Genomic DNA, 27,993 nt, shown 5'->3' on the forward strand with positions numbered 1-27,993 from the left:
GTCTTCATTCATCTCGCTCTGACTCGTGTTAGCGTTCAATTATCTCTCCGCAGTTTGTCTTCATTCTCGTTGAGGAGATTTAAAGGGTGGGAGGGAGAGGAGGAGGGGGAGAGAGGGGGGGGGGGGGCGACAGAGCGATGTTAAATAGGAAACAAACAAACAGTAGTGAAAAGAGGTGGTTACACGTTCAATGAGGGAGTGAGGCGAGGAGAGGCGCCGGAAACACCTCCTTTTTTTTTTTTTTTTTTTTTTTTTTTTTGCGCGCGCTACTACTTCAAAATAAAGCTTTAACAGCGTTGTTCAGATTCGACAATTTACAGTGTAAAAGCGCGGCAGGCTGACGGGGCCGCGGTTTGCCGCCGCGAGTGGTGTCAGCCGCGCGCTGCAAAAATTGCTATTCGCGTCCTCCGATCCCCGCGACTTACAGTTAAGTGGTTTGTACACCGCATCAGCCTCTTACTGTCAGTAATTGAAGGTTCAGGTGTGTACTGGAGTTACTGTCTGCTGTGTAGAACAGGAGGGACGTGAAGATGACATTTCCCCGCGGCTTGTCTGCCCTCGACGGACAGTGTTTCGCTCCGATCAGCAGATCAAGACCCGATCGCTTTACATAGGGCTGTATTATAACCTCTGTAACTACACACACACACACACACACACACACACACACACACACACACACACACTGGGCTGTATATCTGGGTGCAGGTCAGAAGCAGATATGCAGGAGTCCGCTGCCCATCATGGCTGCATTGATTTCCTTTCTCCTGCGTCAGGGATGTCTTGTCAACAGACTCCTCCGGATGAATTATTCACAGGACAGCTCCGCCAGCGTCTGTAAATAAATACTTAACTAATATTGCCCCCCTCCTCCCCTCCTCCTCCCCCTTCCACCCCCACCCCGCTAACCAAAGTACTCCGCTTACCGTGAAGGGGGGGGGAAAAAGGGGGAGGGAGCAAAAAAAAAAACAAAAAAAAAACAACAACACCAAAATCGGCCCTGAAGAGAAGTTTCTCATTAATCCGCGTTGGAAGCTGTTTCAGTGTTTAATCGTTGGCTTTATTTTGTGGCGGCCTCAAACCGCAGTCGTGTTCCCTTCCTCTCGTACCGTGTATAATGAGTCTCAGTAGGATCTATTAGACCTGAGGTTTCCCAAGCTTTTCGAACCCTGTGCCAAACCAAATTTCCTAAAGTACCAACAATTTGTTTTATAAAGTAATATTCGCCGGGTTTGAAAGCTAAACAACAACAACAACAACAACAACAACAACATTAGGCTAATATCCTTGACCTCTTCGCCATTCAAATTCCCGTCAACGAGCTTTCTAAAAATCACCGAATCCACCTCGCGTCGAGCTAACGTTTGCGTTACGCGGCGCTACGTCACCCTGCGCAGAAAAGAGCGCGCGCGTTTTATTTGCAAATCGTTAACAACTCGTTTTAACGTCATCGTAATGCGATGCGTGTGTGTGTGTAATAACTGTTAGTGATAAAACATTAACACAACTGTTTGACCAGTTGGAGTGAAATTGTTGGGCCTTTCAGCAGTTCCTCCTTAGCACCAGCAGGTGGAGCCGAATCACAGTTTAGGAATTCGACAAATGACAAATTCATTGAATGAGACGTTTAGATACGACCTGTTTTTGCTGTAAATTTAAATCTACATTTAATTAACCAATGGGTTGTATTGGATTATAATGGATTGAATTGACTGGGAGTAATGGGCGTTATAGAGAGAACAAAATAATATTTAGTTAGTCTACATATAATTAATACTATCATTTTTTTATGTTACCTCTAATATTGAGTTTTATTGATCTTTCAAATGTGGGAAAACGGAGTCTGAATTTATCTGCCTCATTTAGAGAGGCTACTATAGGAGGGTCCTTGTCAGCCTATTATGATGATGATGATGATGATGAAGCGTCTCACGGTTTACAATTTATTTTGTATCATTTAAAAAAAAAAAAAAAAAGATGGCACGTTTTCACAGCCAATGCACAAATCCGCCTTCGTGTTCTTCACATAATAATCAGAGGATCAGCGACCGTACGGAGCAAAGTGTGAAAACCAACAAAAGCAGACATCACAAATGGGATCATTCGCAGGGTCTTTCTAATAAACGCTTCGTAATTGCTTCCACAGTTACGTACACGCATATCCATTTATAACCCGGCTGGATGCATTGATCCCACATCAAGCAATACCAATATATAGCAAGCAAAGAAAAAAAACTGCATTTAACTGGATGTGGAGTAGCTCTAATTACACTAATGGACGCTGTCTGACATGTATCTCTCCCTATTTTTAGGTGGGTCTACAGTAAAATCCTCGCAGAGGCTTCTCTTTGTACCTGAGAATAATACAGCACAGACTTTTTTTAATTTTTTGTAGCTTCATCCTTTCTCCGCATGATGAAGATTAAAAACCATTCGATAAATGTGGTCTATACCCTAAATATAGCCAGTGTGCCGTCTTATAACACCCGAACATCTGATAATCATTTTTTTAAACGGTGTTGTGCGTCAAGTAGTCCCGACCCAGAGGTCTGATTGGTCCACTTCAACGTGCTCGAATCAGCGTGACAGCACACTCTGCTAGTCGCGAGAAACATGGCTCCGCCTCCTCGATGGGAACATGTGATTGGATTTAAATTTCGCAACGGTGTGCGACGCGTAAGGCGGTGCAGTGTCGGTACCTCGTCCTGCAATCGCAATATCACGCGAGAGGGTGCGCTTTAACGTCGTTGTGACCGCGGCGGCGACCGCTTACGGACCTCGGCGCAATAGTGACGTCAAAGCAAACCTCCACCCCCCCACCCTCCACCCCCCCCCCCTCCACCCCCCCTCCACCCCCCCTTCCCTTCGCCCGTTGAGCGGCTGCTGCCCGACTGGTCTAAGCGACCGTATTAGATTGTTTAAATTCAACGCGGGGGCAGTCGCGTTGCGATCGCCACGCTTCGCAGGTTTCGTCTGGCGGCGGGGTCTTCACCCCGATTTGTGACTTGTCTGTCTGTTTTACGAGCCCCGGGATTAAAACATCTGCCGCGCGGCGTGTTGCTACACGTAACGAGGGTTTGTATTGGAGATCAGCCTCCATGACACCGGGATCACAGCTTCCTTCTCTCTCGCAAAGCTTCTTTCCTCCGTTCGACTTTGATCTGAGCAGACAGCTCTTTCTCTCCTCGCGTGGATCTTCTCTTCTCGGCGCGTCCCTCTCTCTCTCTCTCGACGTGTCGAGCTCAAGCGGTTTGCCGCTTAACCAAAGGCCACGTCAGCACAGCTGAGCGGAGACTCGTGTTAATGCGACGTCACCGGCTCCGACGTCGGTGTCTTCCGTTGCAACGGCGGCAGCCGCGATCGACCAAGCCGGCGATGCTTTGCGGGGGACGGTCTCGGTTGTTTGCGGCTTGGGGGAGTTTTTGGTGCGACGTTTGACGTGTGGCGGTCAATGCTCGATGGGTTAAAGGCTGCTCTGGTGCAGAAACTGAGAACAATCCCTCGTGGAGCGTAGCCAGTCCCACAAAGTTCACAAAGTGAATTTGGGTTCTGGTAATAATAGTAAAACAGACGTTAACAGCAAAATAGCACATCGCAGGAGCTGTAATTGGTGAGCAGGCTGCGTTTTTACCAAAGACTGTACGTTAAAGTGCTCGTAGGTTCCGGCTCCCAAAAATTAGGCCGAAGCGGTTGTGCCTTCAGCTGCAATACCAGCGAGTGCCACTAGAGGTCGGCTCCAGAAAGTCTCCGACTCCGTAGGCTCTCTTTCAACTTCTCTCAGGAAATTCAAAGTCAATACATTTTTTTGCTAGCTAAAGTCGCTCCATCTTATTCGTTTTCTGGCGGTCTATTTGAAAATAATCCCGTCATTACAAGATATATTAGGGGGGAAGGGCGCGTCTGTTTGATTGACAGGCCTGCGGCGCAGTCAGGTTACAGCTACCGACGGGCGGGACGTAATGCCGCCAGGTTTCCAATCAGATCGAGTCAGATCCCCCGCTCGCTCCTCCCCCAGCTCGTCCAAATATGGTCACTTCCTGCTCCAAACCCATGTGGGCGACGTCACTCCTGGTTGCTGCTCAATTTCTACTTCACAGTTAAACATTTTTTTGCATCGACTCACGCCTTTCAGCAGCACTCAGTTTTCCAAGGTGTGTGTCAGAGCTTAATATCAGTCTGTGGTTTTCTAGAACCTGCGATATGAAATCATAAACATGTATACGCTGTCTTCACGATGGCTCTATCAAAAGTTTTGTTTTCAGGTTTTCCCCCTGAGTATCCAATGTAAATATTGGAGCACAGTGTTTCTCTTGTGCCGCTGATGTGTCACATAAACATGAAGCTATGGACAGCCCTCTGCGAGCTCGGCGATGATTAGAGCCGACCGCTGAGGACGAATCAGCCGGCCTCCCGCTGACATGTTATGGAGCCCAGTCAAACTGGAAAGTGAAATCAAAACCTGAAGCTTTCAGCTTGTAATGGCTTCACGCAGCAGGGACAGGCTCTATATGTTTTTAAATGTGAGTGCCTGCTGTAACTCTGCTTCTAAACATAACTCTTTCTACCAGCGTGTTTTTTTTCCACATCAAATGTTGGTCATTACAATGTTACAAATAAAGCCATAAAAATGATTTTTTTGTTTTTCTTCTGCAGATATTTCCTTGTTTTGCGGATTCATTTCTTTATTATTTAATGTCGAATTCATTTCTTTGATATTTTCCATGAAATAAATTGTGTTTAAAACATTTCCCATGTGACGCAAAAAAAAACAACAGCATGAAGTCCTATAAAAAAAACTTTATTTGTATAGCAGCTTTCACGCGAGAAATGCAGCTCAACGTGCTTCGCGGCAAGAGAGTTACATGCGGTGTTTCACGTACAAACAGATATAAAGGACGATTTAGAAATATAAAAAGGAAATGAAGGGAAGTCCTTCTTCAGAGATATTACAGTAAATGTTGTCTACAGAGCTTCTCCAGAGCTCATTATCCCATCAGTGCACAGACAATCTGAATGCAAAGCAAAAAAAGAAAAACCACACATCAGTATGTCTAAAAGAAAATGACTGAGTGCCTTTCATTCCTCAGGGCAACAAAACAGAATATTTTGAAGGCCTTCGAAGATATTCTTTTAATGTGTTTATTGACGTCCGCTGCCAGTTTTTTGTGCCAATTTTCCTGTTTGCTTTTAACGCCTGAAAGTCTGTCTGTCAGCTGTCTGCCCGTCAAACTATTTCTCTGTTGCTGGTCAGTGCTGAGCAGCGCGAGGAGCTGAAAAACAATAGCGAGGAAACGAAGAGCGAAGCAAAGACTGAAGGGGGGAGAGAGAGAGAGAGAGAGGGAGAGAGAGAGAGAGAGAGAGAGAGGGAGAGAGAGAGGGAGAGAGAGAGGGAGAGAGCGAGAGAAGTAATTGCTCAGGGGGATTCTATCCACATTCGACCACTACTGGGGAGATTGGTGACATCCACCATATTGATCAGTGCATTTAACACCCACACACATGCACACACACAGGCACACACACACACACACACACACACACACACACACACACACACACACACACACACACACACACAGCCATGTTGCGATAGTACAATATGTATCCTATAGCCACACTTCCCATTTTAAACCTGGATTCATTCTATTATGCTTTTTCTTATCCGACTTTTGCTATTTTTAAAAAAAAAATTGTTTTACTTCTGTTTTAACCTCCAATGCTCGACTTTTATAAATAACCCAACATCTTTAACGTGTAACATTCCCGCACTTGTCAAGCGAGTTTACACAATTCTGATTAAGCCCATCATCGACGGGTAAATCTCCGCATTTCACAGACAAAACTGACTTTTTCTAGTAAAAAAGCTGTAAAGGTGCTCCAACGAAAACCCTCCGTGGGACTAAAGAGTTGATTCAACAAAGTAAATACGTTTATTGGCCTTTTTTTTTGTTTTTTGTTTTTTGTTTTTGTTTTTGTCAGGTTCTGTTAAAAAGCACAATTTAACATTTTCAAATTTCAGCAGAGAAACTAAAAATGATTATGAATGATTAAGAACTCACCCAGATGCCCAAATCCCCCAAAATGTGCAGCATCAGTCCTCGTGTGTAGCTGGAACAAATATTTGGCAATGAAAATGACTTGTCAGCAACATGTCAGCTCATTAACAGTTGTTTGTTTGGGCTCCATTTTAATAAATAGTTCATCAAAAGATTACACTTATTACAATGTCAATGATAATTAAGATAAGCATTATTTTGTTGTAGACAGTAGCACCTTTCCAATACCAGTGTTACAAAATACTTTCTATACTAGACAGAGATACGGAAAAATGGAATTGCTGGGATCGCAACGGCCGGATTGTATTTAGTCTTTTCTAGAAAACAATAAAAAGGTTAAAGCGTCTTTAAGATGATTCTGCGGCACGTCGGAGGGAAGTGTGGAAACGGCATGATGATGATTATCATTATTATTACGCCTGATCTTCACCCGTTCGGTCAGCGGCCCACGAATGCTGGGAGTCCGCGTGTAATGTGAGGAAGTGAGCGTCGAGTCACTCGACCCTCCGCTGCAGCTGAATTCATATTGACTGAGCTGTCATGCATTTGATATGCAGATGTCAAGGATCCACGCCGACGACTACACCCCCCCACACACACACACCCCTCCCCCCTTCCCCCCCCCCGCCTCCCCCTCAACCCCCTCCCTCCTGGTTTGGATGAACCTCTCCTCATGTATTAATGGCGTGTTGATAAAGAGCTCTCCCGTTACGCCCACACCCATCTTTAACCTTGCTGCTGATCTGTGTGTGTGTGTGTGTGTGTGTGTGTGTGTGTGTGTGTGTGTGTGTGTGTGTGTGTGTCTGCCCTCTTCTATTATTTACCACACGTCTGTCTGGGAAGGGCCTGTGTGTGTATGTGTGTGTGTGTGTGTGTGTGTGTGTGTGTGTGTGTGTGTGTGTGCGTGCGTGTGTGTGTGCGTGCGTGCGTGCGTGCGTGCGTGCGTGCGTGCGTGTGTGTGTGAAGCCAGCAATCGCCTCTAGGTAAACAACCACTGCCAATGACACGGGTGACCCTCACACACACACACACACACACACACACACACACACACACACACACACACACACACACACACACACACACACACACACACACACACACACACCTTCCTAACCTCATCCCTCTTCTGACCACATCTCATTTCTGATCGATATGTTTTAAGCTGAAGCCCCATCCGGCCAAAACAAACTTTGCTTGGTCGGTCGGTGTGTGTTTGTTTAATTTTATTGTGGGGTGTGTGTGTGTGTGTGTGTGTGTGTGTGTGTGTGTGTGTGTGTGTGTGTGTGTGTGTGTGTGTGTGTGTGTGTGTGTGTGTGTGTGTGTGTGTGTGGAGGGAGGGAGGGGAAGGGGAGTTGCAGGTGTCATTTTCCACGGTTGGTCTGCGATGCCCTTTAGGTTGTCTTTGGGTGACAGTGAGAGAGATCCATCATCCCTATTTTTGACAACCTCAGCCTGCCCGGACGTCTCTCTTGTAGCCAAGTTAGCTGCTCGGGGGTTAAAAAGATTAGGGGTGGGGTGTGGTGTGTGTGTGTGTGTGTGTGTGTGTGTGTGTGTGTGTGTGTGTGTGTGTGTGTGTATTTCTTTTTCTTTTTTTCAAACTTTTTTTTGGTTACACACTATTGTGCCTTTAAGAGCTGCGTTCAAGCTTGTATTTCTATGGTTCTGTAGCTATCACATTTTATTTTATTCTTTTCTCATTTTTATAGTAATAATGAAACATTCTTTGTTTATTTTGTTTTTAACAGATGCTCAAAACATATGACATGGAGTACCCTCTGCGTAGCACTTCTAGCTTCACTGTCCTGTTTGATCTTATGTCCTGAAGAGAATTTTGGTCATCATGGAACTCGCTCAGATTTCAAACACACTTCCTTCTCGCATTACCTTTATTGTCTGAACGCTCTAAAAACAGAAAGATGTGACTATTTATAATTATCTTGTTGGACTTATTACAAGAACAAAGTATTTTTATATCCACAAAGTTAACAGTAAACATTTTGAAGTAAAGTACATTTTCTTTAATCAACTGGAAATCTTGATATAGTATGAAAGGAATTAATTCCCAGAAGTAACACAGAGCTCACTTTGACTTTTTGTATTGCAGTTTTTATTCAGCAAGGCAATTTGCAACATCAAGCCACTTTAAAAAAATGTCGAAACCAATTAGCCTGAGATTATCTATGATTAATGGTTTGCTTGCCTCTCCATTTGTTGTCTGCATTGCAAAGCACCAAGCTGTGGTATCTAAGGATCCATTTGTTCCCCGCCGCCCCCACCCGAACCGCACCGCTTTAAACTGGTGTCAGGATCAGCGATCATAAGGAGAGGGGCCTCCAGCTGAGTCGCCACCTTGGGGCCTATAGTTGGAGGAAGAAAAAAGTTTAGATTTTATGTGAGCCTGCAAGGGTCATGCATGCTCACTCTGTGCAGATATCCACATTGTCTGTGAGCCTTGTTTAATATCAGCAGCAGCGACAAGTCAGACGTCCTTACCCTGCGCCCTGGTCCGGAGGGGGGGTCTTTTTGTATCCTAAATAGAAAAAGAAATTAAACAAAACAGACAGATTTTAGAGTTTAATGAAATCGTCAGAATCTGTTTCCATACCGTCATATTATTTAAGACTTAAACACAGAACCTTGTAAATCATTAAAAGCAAAACTCAGTGAATAGACTACACCTTTTACTATATAATTAATTCAGTAACTCAAGTTTTAAAACTACTAAAATGCAAGTCAACTGATGTCAAGTTAATTTGAAGATATATCTCGTTTGCTGCACATAAAACAGATGTTTTAACAGCATTTAAATACTGACAACTACCTGATAAAACAAATGAAAATATAGGCATATTTTGACATATTTTGAAAACAAAGAAACATGCATCCATTGTTAAATGACTGCAATAAACTGCAATCAAACCTAAAAAAAAACCGGGAACTTTTTTTTCAGCGTGTAGCCAGTGGATTTTCAACTGTATGTTCATTTTTAAGTCACCTCTAAATGCTTTCCAGGCGGCTTTTATACGTCCGAAGAAACACTCTCCGGGTTCAGCCATGAAGACGACCAGCGTCAGCACGAGGAACACCATAGCAAACTTCATCCTGAGAACGACACGTAGCACAACGGCCACCGCAAAAGTCAGCTCTCCTACTTACGTCATTCGACCCCAGGTCAGAGGGCCGACGGCTATCAGACGGTTCAAAAAGTTTGCATTTAAAAGTAAGGAGAAGATGTTTGCTCTTTACCTGCCTGAAGAGTTAAATAACCAGCGAAGAGATCAAAGTGAGGAGCTGAGATGTGCTTCGTTGAGCCTGAAGCCTGAAGTGCTTGTGTTTTTATAACAGTAGGGATGAATTCGTGGATGCATGATTACATACTATTGAGTAACATTGTATTCGTCATCATATTTTGCTTTTTTGTTGTTTTAATTTAAATTTCTAATCTCACACTAGCACACCGACAGATAGCCGCTGTGGCAATAGCAGCAAGTTACTCAGCTGTATTTACATCTGATAAGAAACATCCTACATTTCAAAGTGTGAATTATTCCAGTACAGTTTAAGGGTTTCTTTTTTGATGCACTTTAACTTGGCATTTTATCGCCATTGATGCGAAATATGTGTTGACTTCAAACCACAAAGCAAAATTTGGGTTGCTTTCTATTTTAAATTTTGTTCTCTTATATTAATTGTTTAAAAATTGTTCAATATAGATTCTAAAAAAGCAGAAAATAAAAAGATACGTTGCTATAAATTAACACGATGTCGAAGACGCCTCAAACCCAAAAAGTTCTGCACAGCCGGGAAGTGCCGGTGAATGGCGACACATTTTTTTCCAGGTGTTTTCAAATTATGCTGTACATCAAGGCCGTCAGCATGCAATAGCAAGTTAACAAAATAAACAGTGATATGATAACAGCAGTTATTTTAAAAAGTATAATTGATTGATGGCAGTGAGATGATGTCCGTGCACAGCCAAATTGAATTCGTAGCTACTCCTCAAGTGTTTCCCTGGAAGTTGTAGCAAGTAGAGAAAATAAAGTAGATTTAGATCATTATTAGAAAGCGACCTAATGAAGAGGACTTTTACCTTGATTAAAATTACAGATTTCTCCGGTTTTAAACATTATTGAAACAAAACTCAACAAAATATTTAACATAAGTTTTGAGATAATTTAACGTGAAAATGTTTTATATATTCAATTTAATCTTTACCTTTTGTGTAGCTAATGGAAAGTTCCAAGTCACTGTTGACACTAATTTTAAATTTTAATTTTTCAACAGTTGTCACCCATTTTGTCATGATTGTAATGAATACTGACTGTGAATGATTTCTTTAACATAACATTTTTTTGATGCAATTTTTGAGTTGCACTCAGAAATAAACAGACAATAGATGATGGATTGTTTTATAAACTGCATCAACACAACCGTTTTCCAAGTCGGCCAAAGTTAACAGTAACCTGCTTAACTGGAACTCATTAATTTATTCATTAACTCATAATAATTCATTCTTATTCTGTAGTGCTCCTCAATTTGTGAAAGTATTTTGTAGATTTGAGGATCTTTTACACAGACTTGATTTTTTCAAGTAGTCTAGTTGATATCAGCGGAAATTACCAATCAAAAGTGCATACCTTGGAGCCGTCTGTCTCCAAGGTATACATTTGGCGGTGGGCTTTGTACCCTAAACAGACAGAGAGGAAACTGGCATAAATATCCCATTATTCTATTCAATTTACTTTAGTCAAAGTTAGAAATGTTTTAAATGAGTTGTTCGGCGATGCATTGAGTTAGCTTTAGTCCTTTAAAGCTGAGATGCCCGGACCAAATAAAAAAGTTCTTAAAATACAGAACTTGACTTGGTGAAATCCAATGTGGTTTTGTTAGCACAGTCACAGGTGACGTAGCATGTGAAAGTATGAAAAGTGTAATTTCTAGTTGCCACCAGGGGGCACTATGACTATGAGTGAATATTACCACACAGGTATTTTCAGGGCGGGACTGTTATCATACCTGTAATGTTTGGAGAAGGTCAGACCATAAGATTTAAACCAACTTGTAGTTTCATGGCGAGACGCTCCAAATGGCCACCACGCCACGGGCACACCCATTGACAAAAACAAAATCTTTTGATAATTTTTAATCCCAAACATGTTCAGAGTGAACTGACTCAATTTCAAGTTGGTCTGACAAAATCCCTAAGAGGAATTCATTAAAGTACAACATGTACGAATCGCCAAAAATGGCAACTAAATTCGAAATGGTGGACTTCTCGTTGACTTGACATAATGGTGCAATGTAACTTTTTTGTACATTTAGGTGTGATACACGTGTCCACCGAATTTCGTGCATCTAGGTAAATGTAGCCACGGGGGCATCTCTTTAGGAGACGCTCGCAAGCCATTTGGCCACGCCCACTCGCAACACCACTAGAATACGAAATTTTTCGCCGGGAGAGATGTGTGCACCAACTTTCATGAGTTTTTGAATATGATAAAGCCGCCAAAAATGCAGTTCTTTGCGGATAAAAATAAGGAACGAAAAGAATAATAATTTTATGAATAACAATAGGGCTTTCGCACCTTCAGTGCTCGGGCCCTAATTAAAGTGTACAGTGTTTCCAGGAAAGGACTATTTTTTTTTCTTTTCTTCTGCAAAATGTTGTGCAATCGGTGTGACTAAGGTATTTTATAAAAACCTGTAAGAAAAACAATCAACATCCGCATTTTTAAAAAGAAGGATGTCGGTCTTCTAATACTAATAATATGTGCTGAAATTCAATCTACAACCAAAAATAAGTGATTTCAGTGAATGAGATGATTAAACTCAATATTTCTAAATGCAGCTGAACGCGACTGAAACTGTTACTGTATGTCAGAAGAAAAAAAAAAATCGCTTTTAGCTTTTGTAATTCCAAAAAAGATTAAAAAAATTATTTGGCATAAAACAGGAACATACAGTGGAAACATTTGTACATTCTTAATGCCTCACTTTAGTTTTCACATGATAACATTTATTCATTTAGTCATTATTGACAGAAATGCTCCAATGCTGCTCTAATGCACAACCGCTAACACACGAATTACAACATATGACCATCATGTTAAACAATAGCAACATCTGTGTAGCCAGCTTGACTGCTAAGAAGCTGTGAGTGCACTCCATGTGTGCTTTCAATATAAAGGAAGTGGGCAGCTGGTCATCATATCAGATGTCAAGTCACAGTGATTGTGGAAGAAGATTTATCAGCAACACACACATTGATGTTGACGATCATTTTAGCACGCAACACCTGAGAGCGAGAAGGAGACATCCAGTTTACTGTTCATTTACTTTTGTGCCAGAAAAAGGTACATAGAGAATTTATTTTGGTGGCTCTTAAGTGTGCTTAGTGTTGCCAGCGAAAAGCTCACAAATATGTGTCAATTTTATCAAATAAAAACTGCAGCAAGACACTTTATAAGAAGCTTGTTTTCACCAAAACAAAGTGAAGGTTTTCATGCTCATGCTTTGTAAAAGTCGATGTCACCAGCAGCTCATAAATGTGAACCATCGCCCGGTTCGGTCGGAGGTTTTCTCGGAGGGAGTTTTTTTCCTCCTAACTTATGTAGGAATTGTTGAATTGTTGAGCTCCTCTGTGTAATGTTGTAAAGCTAATGTTGGAAGTACTTTACTTTGTTAAGTGCCTTGAAATAACCTGTGTTGTGATTTGGCACTATACAATTTAGTTGAATTGAATTGAATTGAATTGAATTGAATTGAATTGAATTGAATTGAATTGAATTGAATTGAATTGAATTGAATTGAATTGAATTGAATTGAATTGAATTGAATCGAATCAGCTTGTTGAAAGGGAAAATGGTTTCACAGTTTTAAAAGTAATATAAGTTTGCAATTATTCTTCCTGTACAATCTTTAAAAATACATTTTGCCAAACTGTAATTGTCTCAAAAGTAATTTTCTGCTTCCTCTCCAAGGCATTAAACATTATGTCGTGCACTACCTAACAAGCATTGTTAACAACTATTTGAATTATTGATATATATGACAATTATTGATCAACTGCTTATTAAATATTATCAAAATTCTGAAAGCTATCTGTTATAGTGTGCCACAGGCCAAGGTGGTTATTTCGGTATCTTGTCTTTTGGGTTTTTCTTTTCCAACCAATAGTCCAAAACCCAAAGATATTAAATAAGAAATAATTGAAAGCATCAAATCCACTTTTGCCAAATGGAAAAATATAAAAAATTATTACTTGATTATCAAAATAGTTGCAAGTACATTTTCTATCATGTTTCACCAGCTGTGAAAAGATTAATGCCAGTAATGTATGTCATTAAATAAATCCACTAAATTTTCCGTTATTGTAAATTACCATGACCTTTGACGAAAATAACTTTACAAAAGATTTCAATCAAACTTGGATTATAATAGTTTTTTGTTTTTTTGTTGTTGACTATGTTTTAAGAAATTCTAACTTGTGTGTCCTGCACGTTCCAGATATTGATCATCGTAGACTCATGGACTTTTTTCAAAATAAGTGTAGTAGTCATGCTTCCTCGTGTCTCTGGTACTGAGAATTTATAGGAAGAGGAAGAGGTTGTCATTAGCAAGAACACTCGTGTGGTCGGTGTGAACGAGGAAGGTCTCAGCAAAGCTTTTCACACACGCATGTTCCTCTTCACTCTGTGTGGGTTTTTGCTTCATTTAGCTGTGAACCACACTGTGCATATGTTGTTTTCTATTTAAGTAACTGCTATTTCTGCAGAGTCCCTTTCGGCCTCGTCATTCTTGTCTCATTTATGTTGTTACACTCTATCTGGGACCTTTATTATTTTTGACTTGACACCGCTGGTGCTGCGGCTGCACTCGTTGTCTTATGGGGCCTGTTTTGCTTTCAGAAAAACTTCAGAACTTTACTTCGTCACTTTAATATTTTCCTTATTTTCTGCACACCAGTAGTTGATTTCAGCTCCCCTTTTTCCTTTTAGGGACAAAAAGATAATTGTTTTTGGTTGAAATGATGACTTGAACTATGTTGTGCGTTAAAGTTGCTTCCTTGCTCCCGTAAAGTTATGCAACCCCGTCGTCATAGCAACCGCAAACGTGGTCGGGGCGTAGAAGTGAACGGCACACGAGTCCGCTGTTGTATCGAGACATCCATCCGACCTACGCCCTCCTTAACAAGGGAAAAAAAAGTCTGTTTAAACGATGGAGACGTTACCGACGTCGTCTTCGGGACATCATACCGTTGTTATTTGTACGACCACTTAACTTCAAAAGGTAACTGTGGCTCAGAAGCGCAAAAGACCTACGTTGTTGTTTTTTGAACGGTCTCTTCTGAACATTTCCAGTTGTGATAAATAAATTCCCCGTGTAGTTAAAAAAAAAAAAAAGTACGTGTTTCAGTTGTGTTACGAGTGTTGGTTGGTGGCGTCGCTCTGGCCTCCGACCTCGAGTTGGTCCGCGGACGGCCACAGAACTATGTGGCTTCCAAACGCTCCGAAAGTGCAGATGACAAATTTTCCCAATGGGATTCATGAAGTACGAATTAGCTTAAACTATCAAACAGCAGGTAGCAAAAAATACTTGATTTACCCTTTTAGCAGATGAAGTGAATACCACGAGGTGTTACTTTGATCCGATATCTATGTGACCGTCATCCAGGTTTCTACACTGGACAAAGACGAGTTTTACTTTAATGGATGATCCCATTCAACACGTTTGGATACAAATATGTATTGAGATTTGACTGAACAGGGATTTTTGTTTAAAAATTATTATAAACAAACAAATACAGCTGAATATGTGGATGTACTTTTCACGACAAATTTTGACATACTGTTTGCTATTCACCTTTCTACCATTTTGACACGTCCAAAAGACACCGAATCCCATTTCAGTTCTCTTATACTACTATCCACAAAAGGAAAAAACAAGACCCCTTGTTTGTTTTTGATTTGGGAAAGATCTGGTTGTTATGTTTAAAGGCCGTAGTACACAATTCACATGATTTCCCAGCTAATTTATTCAGATTTATCCTTTCAGATAAGACAAGGGACACATGTTTTGGTGCATTGCAGTGAAGATTTATTAAAAGCAACCAACATGTCTTCCAATATCAAATACAATTTCTGAAACCAATTAAGTCACTTCAAAAGTATTTTCAAGCCATTGTACCCTCAGTGGGTCGACGTTTTTTTTTGTCTTATTTTGCAGAGCAGGAAGCATTCATTTGCATCTGAATCATCGTTGAAGAGCCTTCAGGTGGAAGTTTAGTTAAAAGCAGCCCGCTCTCGGTTAAACAAGCGTCTCTCCAACTCCTGCTGCTCCTGCTGCTCCTCCTGCTCCTGCTCCTGCTGCTCCTGCTGCTCCTGCTCCAATGCTTGCTCCAATGCTTGCTCCAATGCTTGCTCTTGCTCCAATGCTTGCGCTTGCTCCAATGCTTGCTTCTTCTGCTCCTGTCCATTGACGATCCTGGTGGACAAAGAGAGGATTGACAAACTTGAGCTCCAGAACATGAAAACACGCAACAATAGTAATACTTGCTGTCTTGGTAGAAGCACAAGATCTTACCTGTGGACCGTCCTGCCGATGGACTTGCCGACTGAATGGAAAAACAAATGTAAAATTAAAAAATTAAACAGGCGAAAATATAATTAGTCTGAATTACTCATAATATATATATATATAGGAGACAAAACACTTCTAACTTTATTCATTGCAACACATCGCAATAAGTGATTTATTATTATTTATTTATTACTTTAATGCATTACAAGGCCTTGAAACCAAACATAAGTTATTGTTAAAATTGCACTTCTATTATTATTCCTTTCGTTATATTAGAATGTCTTTCTAATGCCACTGTTGTTGTAAGTGACAAAAAAAAACAACCTTTTCATTTACCTTTCTATGAGACAAATGTAAATATGTTTTAAAACAGATCTGATCAAAGAATCTGACCAAACATTCGCTGCAAACCTTTGATACTTTATTCATATGAACACATTATACAGGTGTTTTTGTGAGGTTACATTGACCAATATTTCACCAAAACAAAAAATAAATCACAACAAACATGCTATGGCAAATATGCTGCACTTAAACTTCATAATTTCCATTAAAGCCTTACAGTTTTTTGCCAATCATTGTTAACAAACCACAAATGTAAATTCCCAACTACAAAATGCGTTTTGCAAAAAAACCCCAACATATTCTGTAATTTGTTACCGTCAACAATTCCCCTGAAAATGTGGTGAAAAAAAGCATCTCCAGGTTCGGCCATGAGGACGACCATCGAAAACACGAGGAAGAGCGTGACGAACTTCATTCTATAGAAAGCAAACACATCACAGCGGCCTCATTTAAACTGACACATTTCTTTATATAAAAAGTGAATAGTCGTTCTTTGGTGTTACAGTATTTAGGCTTGGTCTCACTGGTTGTCTGATAGTAATGAAATATTGAGTTTTTACCGTTCCGAATGAGAGTGAAGTCAACAGGCAGTTGTTAAAGAATAAAGAATAAGAAGTCTGTGTGTTGACAAAGCAACACCTCTTTATGTAACAGTGGGCGAATACGTTTACCTGTTGCTCATGCAATAAAGGAGGGCTTAACAGAAAATATCTTTGTATTTTGTATTACAAATGAGACCAAGGAAACTGAAGTCAAACATATAGTGTTTCTTCATTTCTTTGGTTCTTTGTCTTTAAGTTTAATAAGGTACGTGTTTAAGTTTAGTATAAAGTATGTGGAGTCAGTTCATATTTATATTCCCAAAAGTTTGTTTTTAATACTACACAAATACAGTTTTGTAAACACTATAAGTATCGACATCGTACTATAATTAAATGAATAATTAGTCAGTTCTCACCTTTCTGCTGATCCAGTCCAAAGGCTGCTGTCACAAAGAGCTAATTGAACAGTGTGGTTTTAACCTGCACTTTGGTAGATCCATCTCTTATACCAATTGAACAATTTGATTACTCATCGTTTGCTTCGTTTTTTGCAATAGAGAGCAAAAGAGAGAGTCATCGCATTGTTATCTTGTGCAAAAAAATGATGATTTTATCTTTTCAAGAAACCAGAATACATTCTGCACACGGCTCACTCACTCTAAAGTTGTTCTTTTAGAGGATTTCCCGCACAAAAAAAGACCTGACACAAATTTGTAGTTCATTTCTGTAATGCATTCAAAGATGAATGATTTTAATTCATGTTAAAGTGTATGACGGGTGTTCCTAAGTTTAAAAGTGTATTTCAGTTTGATGGTAAGGGGGCTACGTTTAGACTTTTCTCTTTACTGTGTAATGTAAGTGTAGACAGTATATTTATATCATGCTCACTTTGTAGTAAACAACTATCCACCATATCAGCCTTTGCTGAAACAATTAGTAGAGTCTGTGTTACTTTGATCTCATATCGATGTGACCGTCATCCAGGTTTCTACACTGGAAAAAGATGAGTTTTACTTTAATGGATGATCCCATTCAACACGTTTGGATACAAATATGTATTGAGATTTGACTGCACAGGGATTTTTGTTTAAAAATTATTATAAACAAACAAATACAGCTGAATATGTGGATGTACTTTTCACGACAAATTTTGACATACTGTTTGCTATTCACCTTTCTACCATTTTGACACGTCCAAAAGACACCGAATCCCATTTCAGTTCTCTTATACTACTATCCACAAAAGGAAAAAACAAGACCCCTTGTTTGTTTTTGATTTGGGAAAGATCTGGTTGTTATGTTTAAAGACTGTAGTACACGATTCACATGTTTTTCCAGCTAATTTATTCAGATTTATCCTTTTAGATAAGACAAGAGATACATGTTTCGGTGCATTGCAGTGAAGATTTCTTAAAAGTAACCAACATGTCTTCCAATATCAAATACAATTTCTGAAACTAATTAAGTCACTTCAAAGGTATTTTCAAGCCATTGTACCCTCAGTGGGTCGACGTTTTTTTGTCTTATTCTGCAGAGCAGGAAGCATTCATTTGCATGTGAAACATCGTTGAAGAGCCTTCAGGTGGAAGTTTAGTTAAAAGCAGCCCGCTCTCGGTTAAACAAGCGTCTCTCCAACTCCTGTTGCTCCTTTTGCTCCTGCTGCTCCTGCTGCTCCTCCTGCTCCTGCTCCTGCTGCTCCTCCTGCTCCTCCTGCTTCTGCTGCTCCTGCTCCTCCTGCTGCTCCTGCTGCAATGCTTGCTCCAATGCTTGCTTCTTTTGCTCCTGTCTATTGACGATCCTGGTGGACAAAGAGAGGATTGACAAACTTGAGCTCCAGAGCATAAAAACACCCAACAATAGTAGTACTTGCTGTCTTGGTAGAAGCACAAGATCTTACCTGCGGACCGTCTTGCCGACTGAATGGGGAAAAAAAATGTAAAAGGAAAAAATTAAGCAGGCGAAAAAAGAACTAGTCTGAATTGCTCATAATATATATATAGGAGGCAAAACACTTCTAACTTTATTCATTGCAACACATCGCAATAAGTGATTTATTATTATTTATTTATTATTTTAATGCATTATAAGGCCTTGAAACAAAACATAAGTTATTGTTAAAATTGCACTTCTATTATTATTCCTTTCGTTATATTAGAATGTCTTTCTAATGCCACTGCTGTTGTAAGTGACACAAAAAAACCCACCTTTTCATTTACCTTTGTAGGAGACAAATGTAAATATGATTTAAAATAGATCTGATCAAAGAATCTGACCAAACATTCGCTGCAAATCTTTGATACTTTCTTCATATGAACACATTATACAAGTGTTTTTGTGAGGTTATATTGACCAATTTAAAAAAAAACAAAAACCACAACAAACATGTTATGGTAAAAATGCTGCACTTAAAATTCATAATTTCCATTCATGCCTTAAATTATTAGGCCAATCATTGTTAACAAGCCACAAATGTAAATCCTGAACTACAAAATGTGTTTTGACAAAAAAAATAACAAAGTATTCTGTAATTAGTTACCATCATTTCCCCTGAAACTGCGGTGAAAACAAGCATCTCCAGGTTCGGCCATGAGGACGACCATCGAAAACACGAGGAAGAGCGTGACGAACTTCATTCTATAGAAAGCAAACACATCACAGCGGCCTCATTTAAACTGACACATTTCTTTATATAAAAAGTGAATAGTCGTTCTTTGGTGTTACAGTATTTAGGCTTGGTCTCACTGGTTGTCTGATAGTAATGAAATATTGAGTTTTTACCGTTCCGAATGAGAGTGAAGTCAACAGGCAGTTGTTAAAGAATAAAGAATAAGAAGTCTGTGTGTTGACAGAGCAACACCTCTTTATGTAACAGTGGGCGAATACGTTTACCTGTTGCTCATGCAATAAAGGAGGGCTTAACAGAAAATATCTTTGTATTTTGTATTACAAATGAGACCAAGGAAACTGAAGTCAAACATATAGTGTTTCTTCATTTCTTTGGTTCTTTGTCTTTAAGGTTAATAAGGTACGTGTTTAAGTTTAGTATAAAGTCTGTGGAGTCAGCTCATATTTATATTCCCAAAAGTTTGTTTTTAATACTACAAAAATACAGTTTTGTAAACACTATAAGTATCGACATCGTACTATAATTCAATTAATAATTAGTCAGTTCTCTACTTTCTGCTGATCCAGTCCAAAGGCTGCTGTCACAAAGAGCTAATTGAGCAGTGTGGTTTTAACCTGCACTTTGGTAGATCCATCTCTTATACCAATCGAACAATTTGATTACTCATTGTTTGCTTCGTTTTTTGCAATAGAGAGCAAAAGAGAGTCATCGCATTGTTATCTTGTGCAAAAAAAAATGATGATTTTATCTTTTCAAGAAACCAGAATACATTCTGCACACGGCTCACTCACTCTAAAGTTGTTCTTTTAGAGGATTTCCCGCACAAAAAAAGACCTGACACAAATTTGTAGTTCATTTCTGTAATGCATTCAAAGATGAATGATTTTAATTCATGTTAAAGTGTATGACGGGTGTTCCTAAGTTTAAAAGTGTATTTCAGTTTGATGGTAAGGGGGCTACGTTTAGACTTTTCTCTTTACTGTGTAATGTAAATGTAAACAGTATATTTATATCATGCTCACTTTGTAGTAAACAACTATCCACCATATCAGCCTTTGCTGAAACAATTAGTAGAGTCTGTGTTACTTTGATCCAATATTGATGTGACCGTCATCCAGGTTTCTACACTGGAGAGTTTTACTTTAATGGATGATCCCATTCAACACGTTTGGATACAAATATGTATTGAGATTTGACTGCACAGGGAGTTTTGTTTAAAAATTATTATAAACAAACAAATACGGCTAAATATGTGGATGTACTTTTCACGACAAGTTTTGACATACTGTTTGCTATTCACCTTTCTACCATTTTGACACGTCCAAAAGACACCGAATCCCATTTCAGTTCTCTTATACTACTATCCACAAAAGGAAAAAACAGGACCCCTTGTTTGTTTTTGATTTGGGAAAGATCTGGTTGTTATGTTTAAAGACTGTAGTACACGATTCACATGATTTTCCAGCTAATTTATTCAGATTTATCCTTTTAGATAAGACAAGAGATACATGTTTCGGTGCATTGCAGTGAAGATTTCTTAAAAGTAACCAACATGTCTTCCTGTAGCAAATACAATTTCTGAAACCAATTAAGTCACTTGAAAAGTATTTTCAAGCCATTGTACCCTCAGTGGGTCGACGTTTTTTTGTCTTATTCTGCAGAGCAGGAAGCATTCATTTGCATGTGAAACATCGTTTAAGAGCCTTCAGGTGGAAGTTTAGTTAAAAGCAGCCCGCTCTCGGTTAAACAAGCGTCTCTCCAACTCCTGTTGCTCCTGCTGCTCCTGCTGCTCCTGCTGCAATGCTTGCTCCAATGCTTGCTCCAATGCTTGCTCTTGCTCCAATGCTTGCACTTTCTCCAGTGCCTGCTCCTGCTGCTCCTGTCCATGTTTCTTGATCAACCTGCCAGACAAAGAGAGGATTGACAAACTTCAGCTTCAGAACATAAAAACACCCAACAATAGTAGTACTTGCTGTCTTGGTAGAAGCACAAGACCTTACCCATGGATCGTCTTGCCGACTGAATGGGAAAAAAAAATGTAAAAGGAAAGAATTAAACAGGCGAAGAAATAACTAGTCTGAATTACTCATAATATATATAGGAGGCAAAACACTTCTTACGTTATTCATTACAACACATCGCATTAAGTGATTTATCATAAATGCATTACAAGGCCTTGAAACCATACACAAGTTATTGTTAAAATTGCACTTCTATTGTTATTTCTTTCAGTATTTTACTTAAAATGTATTTCTAATGCCACTGCTGTTGTAAGTGACACAAAAAAAACCCACCTTTTCATTTACCTTTCTATGAGACGTAAAAAATATGATTTAAAACAGATTTGATCAAAGAATCTGACCAAACATTCGCTGCAAACCTTTGATACTTTCTTCACATGAACACATTATACAGGTGTTTTTGTGATGTTACATTGACCAATTTAAAAAAACAAAAATCACAACAAACATGTTATGGTAAAAATGCTGCACTTAAAATTCATAATTTCCATTTATGCCTTAAAAAATGTTTTGCCAATCATTGTTAACAAGCCACAAATGTAAATGATCAACTGCAAAATGCATTTTGAGAAATAAAAATAACAAAGTATTCTGTAATTTGTTACCGTCAACAATTCCCCTGAAAATGTGGTGAAAAAAAGCATCTCCAGGTTCGGCCATGAGGACGACCATCGAAAACACGAGGAAGAGCGTGACGAACTTCATTCTATAGAAAGCAAACACATCACAGCGGCCTCATTTAAACTGACACATTTCTTTATATAAAAAGTGAATAGTCGTTCTTTGGTTTTACAGTATTTAGGCTTGGTCTCACTGGTTGTCTGATAGTAATGAAATATTGAGTTTTTACCTTTCCGAATGAGAGTGAAGTCAACAGGCAGTTGTTAAAGAATAAAGAATAAGAAGTCTGTGTGTTGACAGAGCAACACCTCTTTATGTAACAGTGGGCGAATACGTTTACTTGTTGCTCATGCAATAAAGGAGGGCTTAACAGAAAATATCTTTGTATTTTGTATTACAAATGAGACCAAGGAAACTGAAGTCAAACATATAGTGTTTCTTCATTTCTTTGGTTCTTTGTCTTTAAGGTTAATAAGGTACGTGTTTAAGTTTAGTATAAAGTCTGTGGAGTCAGCTCATATTTATATTCCCAAAAGTTTGTTTTTAATACTACAAAAATACAGTTTTGTAAACACTATAAGTATCGACATCGTACTATAATTCAATTAATAATTAGTCAGTTCTCACCTTTCTGCTGATCCAGTCCAAAGGCTGCTGTCACAAAGAGCTAATTGAGCAGTGTGGTTTTAACCTGCACTTTGGTAGATCCATCTCTTATACCAATCGAACAATTTGATTACTCATTGTTTGCTTCGTTTTTTGCAATAGAGAGCAAAAGAGAGAGTCATCGCATTGTTATCTTGTGCAAAAAAAAATGATGATTTTATCTTTTCAAGAAACCAGAATACATTCTGCACACGGCTCACTCACTCTAAAGTTGTTCTTTTAGAGGATTTCCCGCACAAAAAAAGACCTGACACAAATTTGTAGTTCATTTCTGTAATGCATTCAAAGATGAATGATTTTAATTCATGTTAAAGTGTATGACGGGTGTTCCTAAGTTTAAAAGTGTATTTCAGTTTGATGGTAAGGGGGCTACGTTTAGACTTTTCTCTTTACTGTGTAATGTAAGTGTAGACAGTATATTTATATCATGCTCACTTTGTAGTAAACAACTATCCACCATATCAGCCTTTGCTGAAACAATTAGTAGAGTCTGTGTTACTTTGATCTCATATCGATGTGACCGTCATCCAGGTTTCTACACTGGAAAAAGATGAGTTTTACTTTAATGGATGATCCCATTCAACACGTTTGGATACAAATATGTATTGAGATTTGACTGCACAGGGATTTTTGTTTAAAAATTATTATAAACAAACAAATACAGCTGAATATGTGGATGTACTTTTCACGACAAATTTTGACGTACTGTTTGCTATTTACCTTTCTACCATTTTGACACGTCCAAAAGACACCGAATCCCATTTCAGTTCTCTTATACTACTATCCACAAAAGGAAAAAACAAGACCCCTTGTTTGTTTTTGATTTGGGAAAGATCTGGTTGTTATGTTTAAAGACTGTAGTACACGATTCACATGTTTTTCCAGCTAATTTATTCAGATTTATCCTTTTAGATAAGACAAGAGACACATGTTTTGGTGCGTTGCAGTGAAGATTTCTTAAAAGTAACCAACATGTCTTCCTATATCAAATACAATTTCTGAAACTAATTAAGTCACTTCAAAGGTATTTTCAAGCCATTGTACCCTCAGTGGGTCGACGTTTTTTTTGTCTTATTCTGCAGAGCAGGAAGCATTCATTTGCATGTGAAACATCGTTGAAGAGCCTTCAGGTGGAAGTTTAGTTAAAAGCAGCCCGCTCTCGGTTAAACAAGCGTCTCTCCAACTCCTGTTGCTCCTTTTGCTCCTGCTGCTCCTGCTGCTCCTCCTGCTCCTGCTCCTGCTGCTCCTCCTGCTCCTCCTGCTTCTGCTGCTCCTGCTCCTCCTGCTGCTCCTGCTGCAATGCTTGCTCCAATGCTTGCTTCTTTTGCTCCTGTCTATTGACGATCCTGGTGGACAAAGAGAGGATTGACAAACTTGAGCTCCAGAGCATAAAAACACCCAACAATAGTAGTACTTGCTGTCTTGGTAGAAGCACAAGATCTTACCTGCGGACCGTCTTGCCGACTGAATGGGGAAAAAAAATGTAAAAGGAAAAAATTAAGCAGGCGAAAAAAGAACTAGTCTGAATTGCTCATAATATATATATAGGAGGCAAAACACTTCTAACTTTATTCATTGCAACACATCGCAATAAGTGATTTATTATTATTTATTTATTATTTTAATGCATTATAAGGCCTTGAAACAAAACATAAGTTATTGTTAAAATTGCACTTCTATTATTAGTCCTTTCGTTATATTAGAATGTCTTTCTAATGCCACTGCTGTTGTAAGTGACACAAAAAAAACCACCTTTTCATTTACCTTTGTAGGAGACAAATGTAAATATGATTTAAAATAGATCTGATCAAAGAATCTGACCAAACATTCGCTGCAAATCTTTGATACTTTCTTCATATGAACACATTATACAAGTGTTTTTGTGAGGTTATATTGACCAATTTAAAAAAAAACAAAAATCACAACAAACATGTTATGGTAAAAATGCTGCACTTAAAATTCATAATTTCCATTCATGCCTTAAATTATTAGGCTCCGGTAGAATCCACTTACAAATTTGCCTTGTTGTAAATGTGTAAATACAATTCTAGTGAGATTGTCAGCACCAGAGCACAGAGGAAATCTTCAAGTGTTTTTTTACAAAATGGCTTGTTAACAAGCCACAAATGTAAATCCTGAACTACAAAATGTGTTTTGACAAAAAAAATAACAAAGTATTCTGTAATTAGTTACCATCATTTCCCCTGAAACTGCGGTGAAAACAAGCATCTCCAGGTTCGGCCATGAGGACGACCATCGAAAACACGAGGAAGAGCGTGACGAACTTCATTCTATAGAAAGCAAACACATCACAGCGGCCTCATTTAAACTGACACATTTCTTTATATAAAAAGTGAATAGTCGTTCTTTGGTGTTACAGTATTTAGGCTTGGTCTCACTGGTTGTCTGATAGTAATGAAATATTGAGTTTTTACCTTTCCAAATGAGAGTGAAGTCAACAGGCAGTTGTTAAAGAATAAAGAATAAGAAGTCTGTGTGTTGACAGAGCAACACCTCTTTATGTAACAGTGGGCGAATACGTTTACCTGTTGCTCATGCAATAAAGGAGGGCTTAACAGAAAATATCTTTGTATTTTGTATTACAAATGAGACCAAGGAAACTGTAGTCAAACATATAGTGTTTCTTCATTTCTTTGGTTCTTTGTCTTTAAGGTTAATAAGGTACGTGTTTAAGTTTAGTATAAAGTCTGTGGAGTCAGCTCATATTTATATTCCCAAAAGTTTGTTTTTAATACTACAAAAATACAGTTTTGTAAACACTATAAGTATCGACATCGTACTATAATTCAATTAATAATTAGTCAGTTCTCTACTTTCTGCTGATCCAGTCCAAAGGCTGCTGTCACAAAGAGCTAATTGAGCAGTGTGGTTTTAACCTGCACTTTGGTAGATCCATCTCTTATACCAATCGAACAATTTGATTACTCATTGTTTGCTTAGTTTTTTGCAACAGAGAGCAAAAGAGAGTCATCGCATTGTTATCTTGTGCAAAAAAAAATGATGATTTTTATCTTTTCAAGAAACCAGAATACATTCTGCACACGGCTCACTCACTCTAAAGTTGTTCTTTTAGAGGATTTCCCGCACAAAAAAAGACCTGACACAAATTTGTAGTTCATTTCTGTAATGCATTCAAAGATGAATGATTTTAATTCATGTTAAAGTGTATGACGGGTGTTCCTAAGTTTAAAAGTGTATTTCAGTTTGATGGTAAGGGGGCTACGTTTAGACTTTTCTCTTTACTGTGTAATGTAAATGTAAACAGTATATTTATATCATGCTCACTTTGTAGTAAACAACTATCCACCATATCAGCCTTTGCTGAAACAATTAGTAGAGTCTGTGTTACTTTGATCCAATATTGATGTGACCGTCATCCAGGTTTCTACACTGGAGAGTTTTACTTTAATGGATGATCCCATTCAACACGTTTGAATACAAATATGTATTGAGATTTGACTGCACAGGGAGTTTTGTTTAAAAATTATTATAAACAAACAAATACGGCTAAATATGTGGATGTACTTTTCACGACAAATTTTGACATACTGTTTGCTATTCACCTTTCTACCATTTTGACACGTCCAAAAGACACCGAATCCCATTTCAGTTCTCTTATACTACTATCCACAAAAGGAAAAAACAGGACCCCTTGTTTGTTTTTGATTTGGGAAAGATCTGGTTGTTATGTTTAAAGACTGTAGTACACGATTCACATGATTTTCCAGCTAATTTATTCAGATTTATACTTTTAGATAAGACAAGAGATACATGTTTCGGTGCATTGCAGTGAAGATTTCTTAAAAGTAACCAACATGTCTTCCTGTAGCAAATACAATTTCTGAAACCAATTAAGTCACTTGAAAAGTATTTTCAAGCCATTGTACCCTCAGTGGGTCGACGTTTTTTTGTCTTATTTTGCAGAGCAGGAAGCATTCATTTGCATGTGAAACATCGTTGAAGAGCCTTCAGGTGGAAGTTTAGTTAAAAGCAGCCCGCTCTCGGTTAAACAAGCGTCTCTCCAACTCCTGTTGCTCCTGCTGCTCCTGCTGCTCCTGCTGCAATGCTTGCTCCAATGCTTGCTCTAATGCTTGCTCTTGCTCCAATGCTTGCACTTTCTCCAGTGCCTGCTCCTGCTGCTCCTGTCCATGTTTCTTGATCAACCTGCCAGACAAAGAGAGGATTGACAAACTTCAGCTTCAGAACATAAAAACACCCAACAATAGTAGTACTTGCTGTCTTGGTAGAAGCACAAGACCTTACCCATGGATCGTCTTGCCGACTGAATGGGGAAAAAAAATGTAAAAGGAAAGAATTAAACAGGCGAAGAAATAACTAGTCTGAATTACTCATAATATATATAGGAGGCAAAACACTTCTTACGTTATTCATTACAACACATCGCATTAAGTGATTTATCATAAATGCATTACAAGGCCTTGAAACCATACACAAGTTATTGTTAAAATTGCACTTCTATTGTTATTTCTTTCAGTATTTTACTTAAAATGTATTTCTAATGCCACTGCTGTTGTAAGTGACACAAAAAAACCCCACCTTTTCATTTACCTTTCTATGAGACGTAAAAAATATGATTTAAAACAGATTTGATCAAAGAATCTGACCAAACATTCGCTGCAAACCTTTGATACTTTCTTCACATGAACACATTATACAGGTGTTTTTGTGATGTTACATTGACCAATTTAAAAAAACAAAAATCACAACAAACATGTTATGGTAAAAATGCTGCACTTAAAATTCATAATTTCCATTTATGCCTTAAAAAATGTTTTGCCAATCATTGTTAACAAGCCACAAATGTAAATGATCAACTGCAAAATGCATTTTGAGAAATAAAAATAACAAAGTATTCTGTAATTTGTTACCGTCAACAATTCCCCGGATAATGTGGTGAAAAAAAGCATCTCCAGGTTCGGCCATGAGGACGACCATCGAAAACACGAGGAAGAGCGTGACGAACTTCATTCTATAGAAAGCAAACACATCACAGCGGCCTCATTTAAACTGACACATTTCTTTATATAAAAAGTGAATAGTCGTTCTTTGGTTTTACAGTATTTAGGCTTGGTCTCACTGGTTGTCTGATAGTAATGAAATATTGAGTTTTTACCTTTCCGAATGAGAGTGAAGTCAACAGGCAGTTGTTAAAGAATAAAGAATAAGAAGTCTGTGTGTTGACAGAGCAACACCTCTTTATGTAACAGTGGGCGAATACGTTTACTTGTTGCTCATGCAATAAAGGAGGGCTTAACAGAAAATATCTTTGTATTTTGTATTACAAATGAGACCAAGGAAACTGAAGTCAAACATATAGTGTTTCTTCATTTCTTTGGTTCTTTGTCTTTAAGGTTAATAAGGTACGTGTTTAAGTTTAGTATAAAGTCTGTGGAGTCAGCTCATATTTATATTCCCAAAAGTTTGTTTTTAATACTATAAAAATACAGTTTTGTAAACACTATAAGTATCGACATCGTACTATAATTCAATTA

General features: G+C 38.6%; 6 protein-coding genes across 8 annotated transcripts in view; 1 reads left to right on the top strand and 5 right to left on the bottom strand.

Moving 5' to 3' along the window:
* The window catches only part of LOC138212049 (exostosin-1), a 196,460-nt gene that overhangs the window by 83,146 nt on the left and 85,321 nt on the right, over positions 1 to 27,993 (top strand). The window lies entirely within an intron of this gene.
* On the bottom strand, positions 15,133 to 17,046 carry LOC138212050 (moronecidin-like). 2 transcript variants are annotated; one of them, XM_069172285.1, is made up of 4 exons: positions 16,942 to 17,046; positions 16,299 to 16,399; positions 15,642 to 15,672; positions 15,133 to 15,542 (listed from the first exon to the last, which is right to left on the bottom strand). In XM_069172285.1, exons 2-4 carry the CDS (start codon positions 16,396 to 16,398, stop codon positions 15,341 to 15,343), a joined length of 333 nt encoding a protein of 110 aa, XP_069028386.1. In that variant the 5' UTR covers position 16,399; positions 16,942 to 17,046; the 3' UTR covers positions 15,133 to 15,340. The 2 variants fall into 2 exon arrangements, with proteins under 2 accessions (XP_069028386.1, XP_069028387.1); XM_069172286.1 differs by lacking the exon at positions 16,942 to 17,046 and adding an exon at positions 16,544 to 16,613.
* LOC138212051 (moronecidin-like) lies at positions 17,847 to 19,351 on the bottom strand. Its single transcript, XM_069172287.1, has 4 exons — positions 19,304 to 19,351; positions 19,062 to 19,159; positions 18,423 to 18,441; positions 17,847 to 18,323 (listed from the first exon to the last, which is right to left on the bottom strand). Exons 2-4 carry the CDS (start codon positions 19,156 to 19,158, stop codon positions 18,116 to 18,118), a joined length of 324 nt encoding a protein of 107 aa, XP_069028388.1. The 5' UTR covers position 19,159; positions 19,304 to 19,351; the 3' UTR covers positions 17,847 to 18,115.
* On the bottom strand, positions 20,606 to 22,502 carry LOC138212054 (moronecidin-like). Of its 2 annotated transcripts, none has more exons than XM_069172289.1 (4): positions 22,421 to 22,502; positions 21,778 to 21,878; positions 21,152 to 21,170; positions 20,606 to 21,052 (listed from the first exon to the last, which is right to left on the bottom strand). In XM_069172289.1, exons 2-4 carry the CDS (start codon positions 21,875 to 21,877, stop codon positions 20,869 to 20,871), a joined length of 303 nt encoding a protein of 100 aa, XP_069028390.1. In that variant the 5' UTR covers position 21,878; positions 22,421 to 22,502; the 3' UTR covers positions 20,606 to 20,868. The 2 variants fall into 2 exon arrangements, with proteins under 2 accessions (XP_069028390.1, XP_069028391.1); XM_069172290.1 differs by lacking the exon at positions 22,421 to 22,502 and adding an exon at positions 22,023 to 22,126.
* Positions 23,173 to 24,942, bottom strand: LOC138212052 (moronecidin-like). The gene is made up of 4 exons (XM_069172288.1): positions 24,895 to 24,942; positions 24,653 to 24,750; positions 23,905 to 23,923; positions 23,173 to 23,805 (listed from the first exon to the last, which is right to left on the bottom strand). The coding sequence occupies exons 2-4, from the start codon at positions 24,747 to 24,749 to the stop codon at positions 23,598 to 23,600; spliced, it is 324 nt and encodes a 107-aa protein (XP_069028389.1). The 5' UTR covers position 24,750; positions 24,895 to 24,942; the 3' UTR covers positions 23,173 to 23,597.
* Positions 26,198 to 27,780, bottom strand: LOC138212056 (moronecidin-like). Its single transcript, XM_069172296.1, has 4 exons — positions 27,615 to 27,780; positions 27,370 to 27,470; positions 26,744 to 26,762; positions 26,198 to 26,644 (listed from the first exon to the last, which is right to left on the bottom strand). Exons 2-4 carry the CDS (start codon positions 27,467 to 27,469, stop codon positions 26,461 to 26,463), a joined length of 303 nt encoding a protein of 100 aa, XP_069028397.1. The 5' UTR covers position 27,470; positions 27,615 to 27,780; the 3' UTR covers positions 26,198 to 26,460.

Source organism: Embiotoca jacksoni, unplaced genomic scaffold (assembly GCF_022577435.1).
Source record: "Embiotoca jacksoni isolate LCO1_2020_lvr unplaced genomic scaffold, fEmbJac1.0.p SCAF_52, whole genome shotgun sequence".
In the NCBI taxonomy this organism is placed as follows: Eukaryota; Metazoa; Chordata; class Actinopteri; family Embiotocidae; genus Embiotoca; species Embiotoca jacksoni.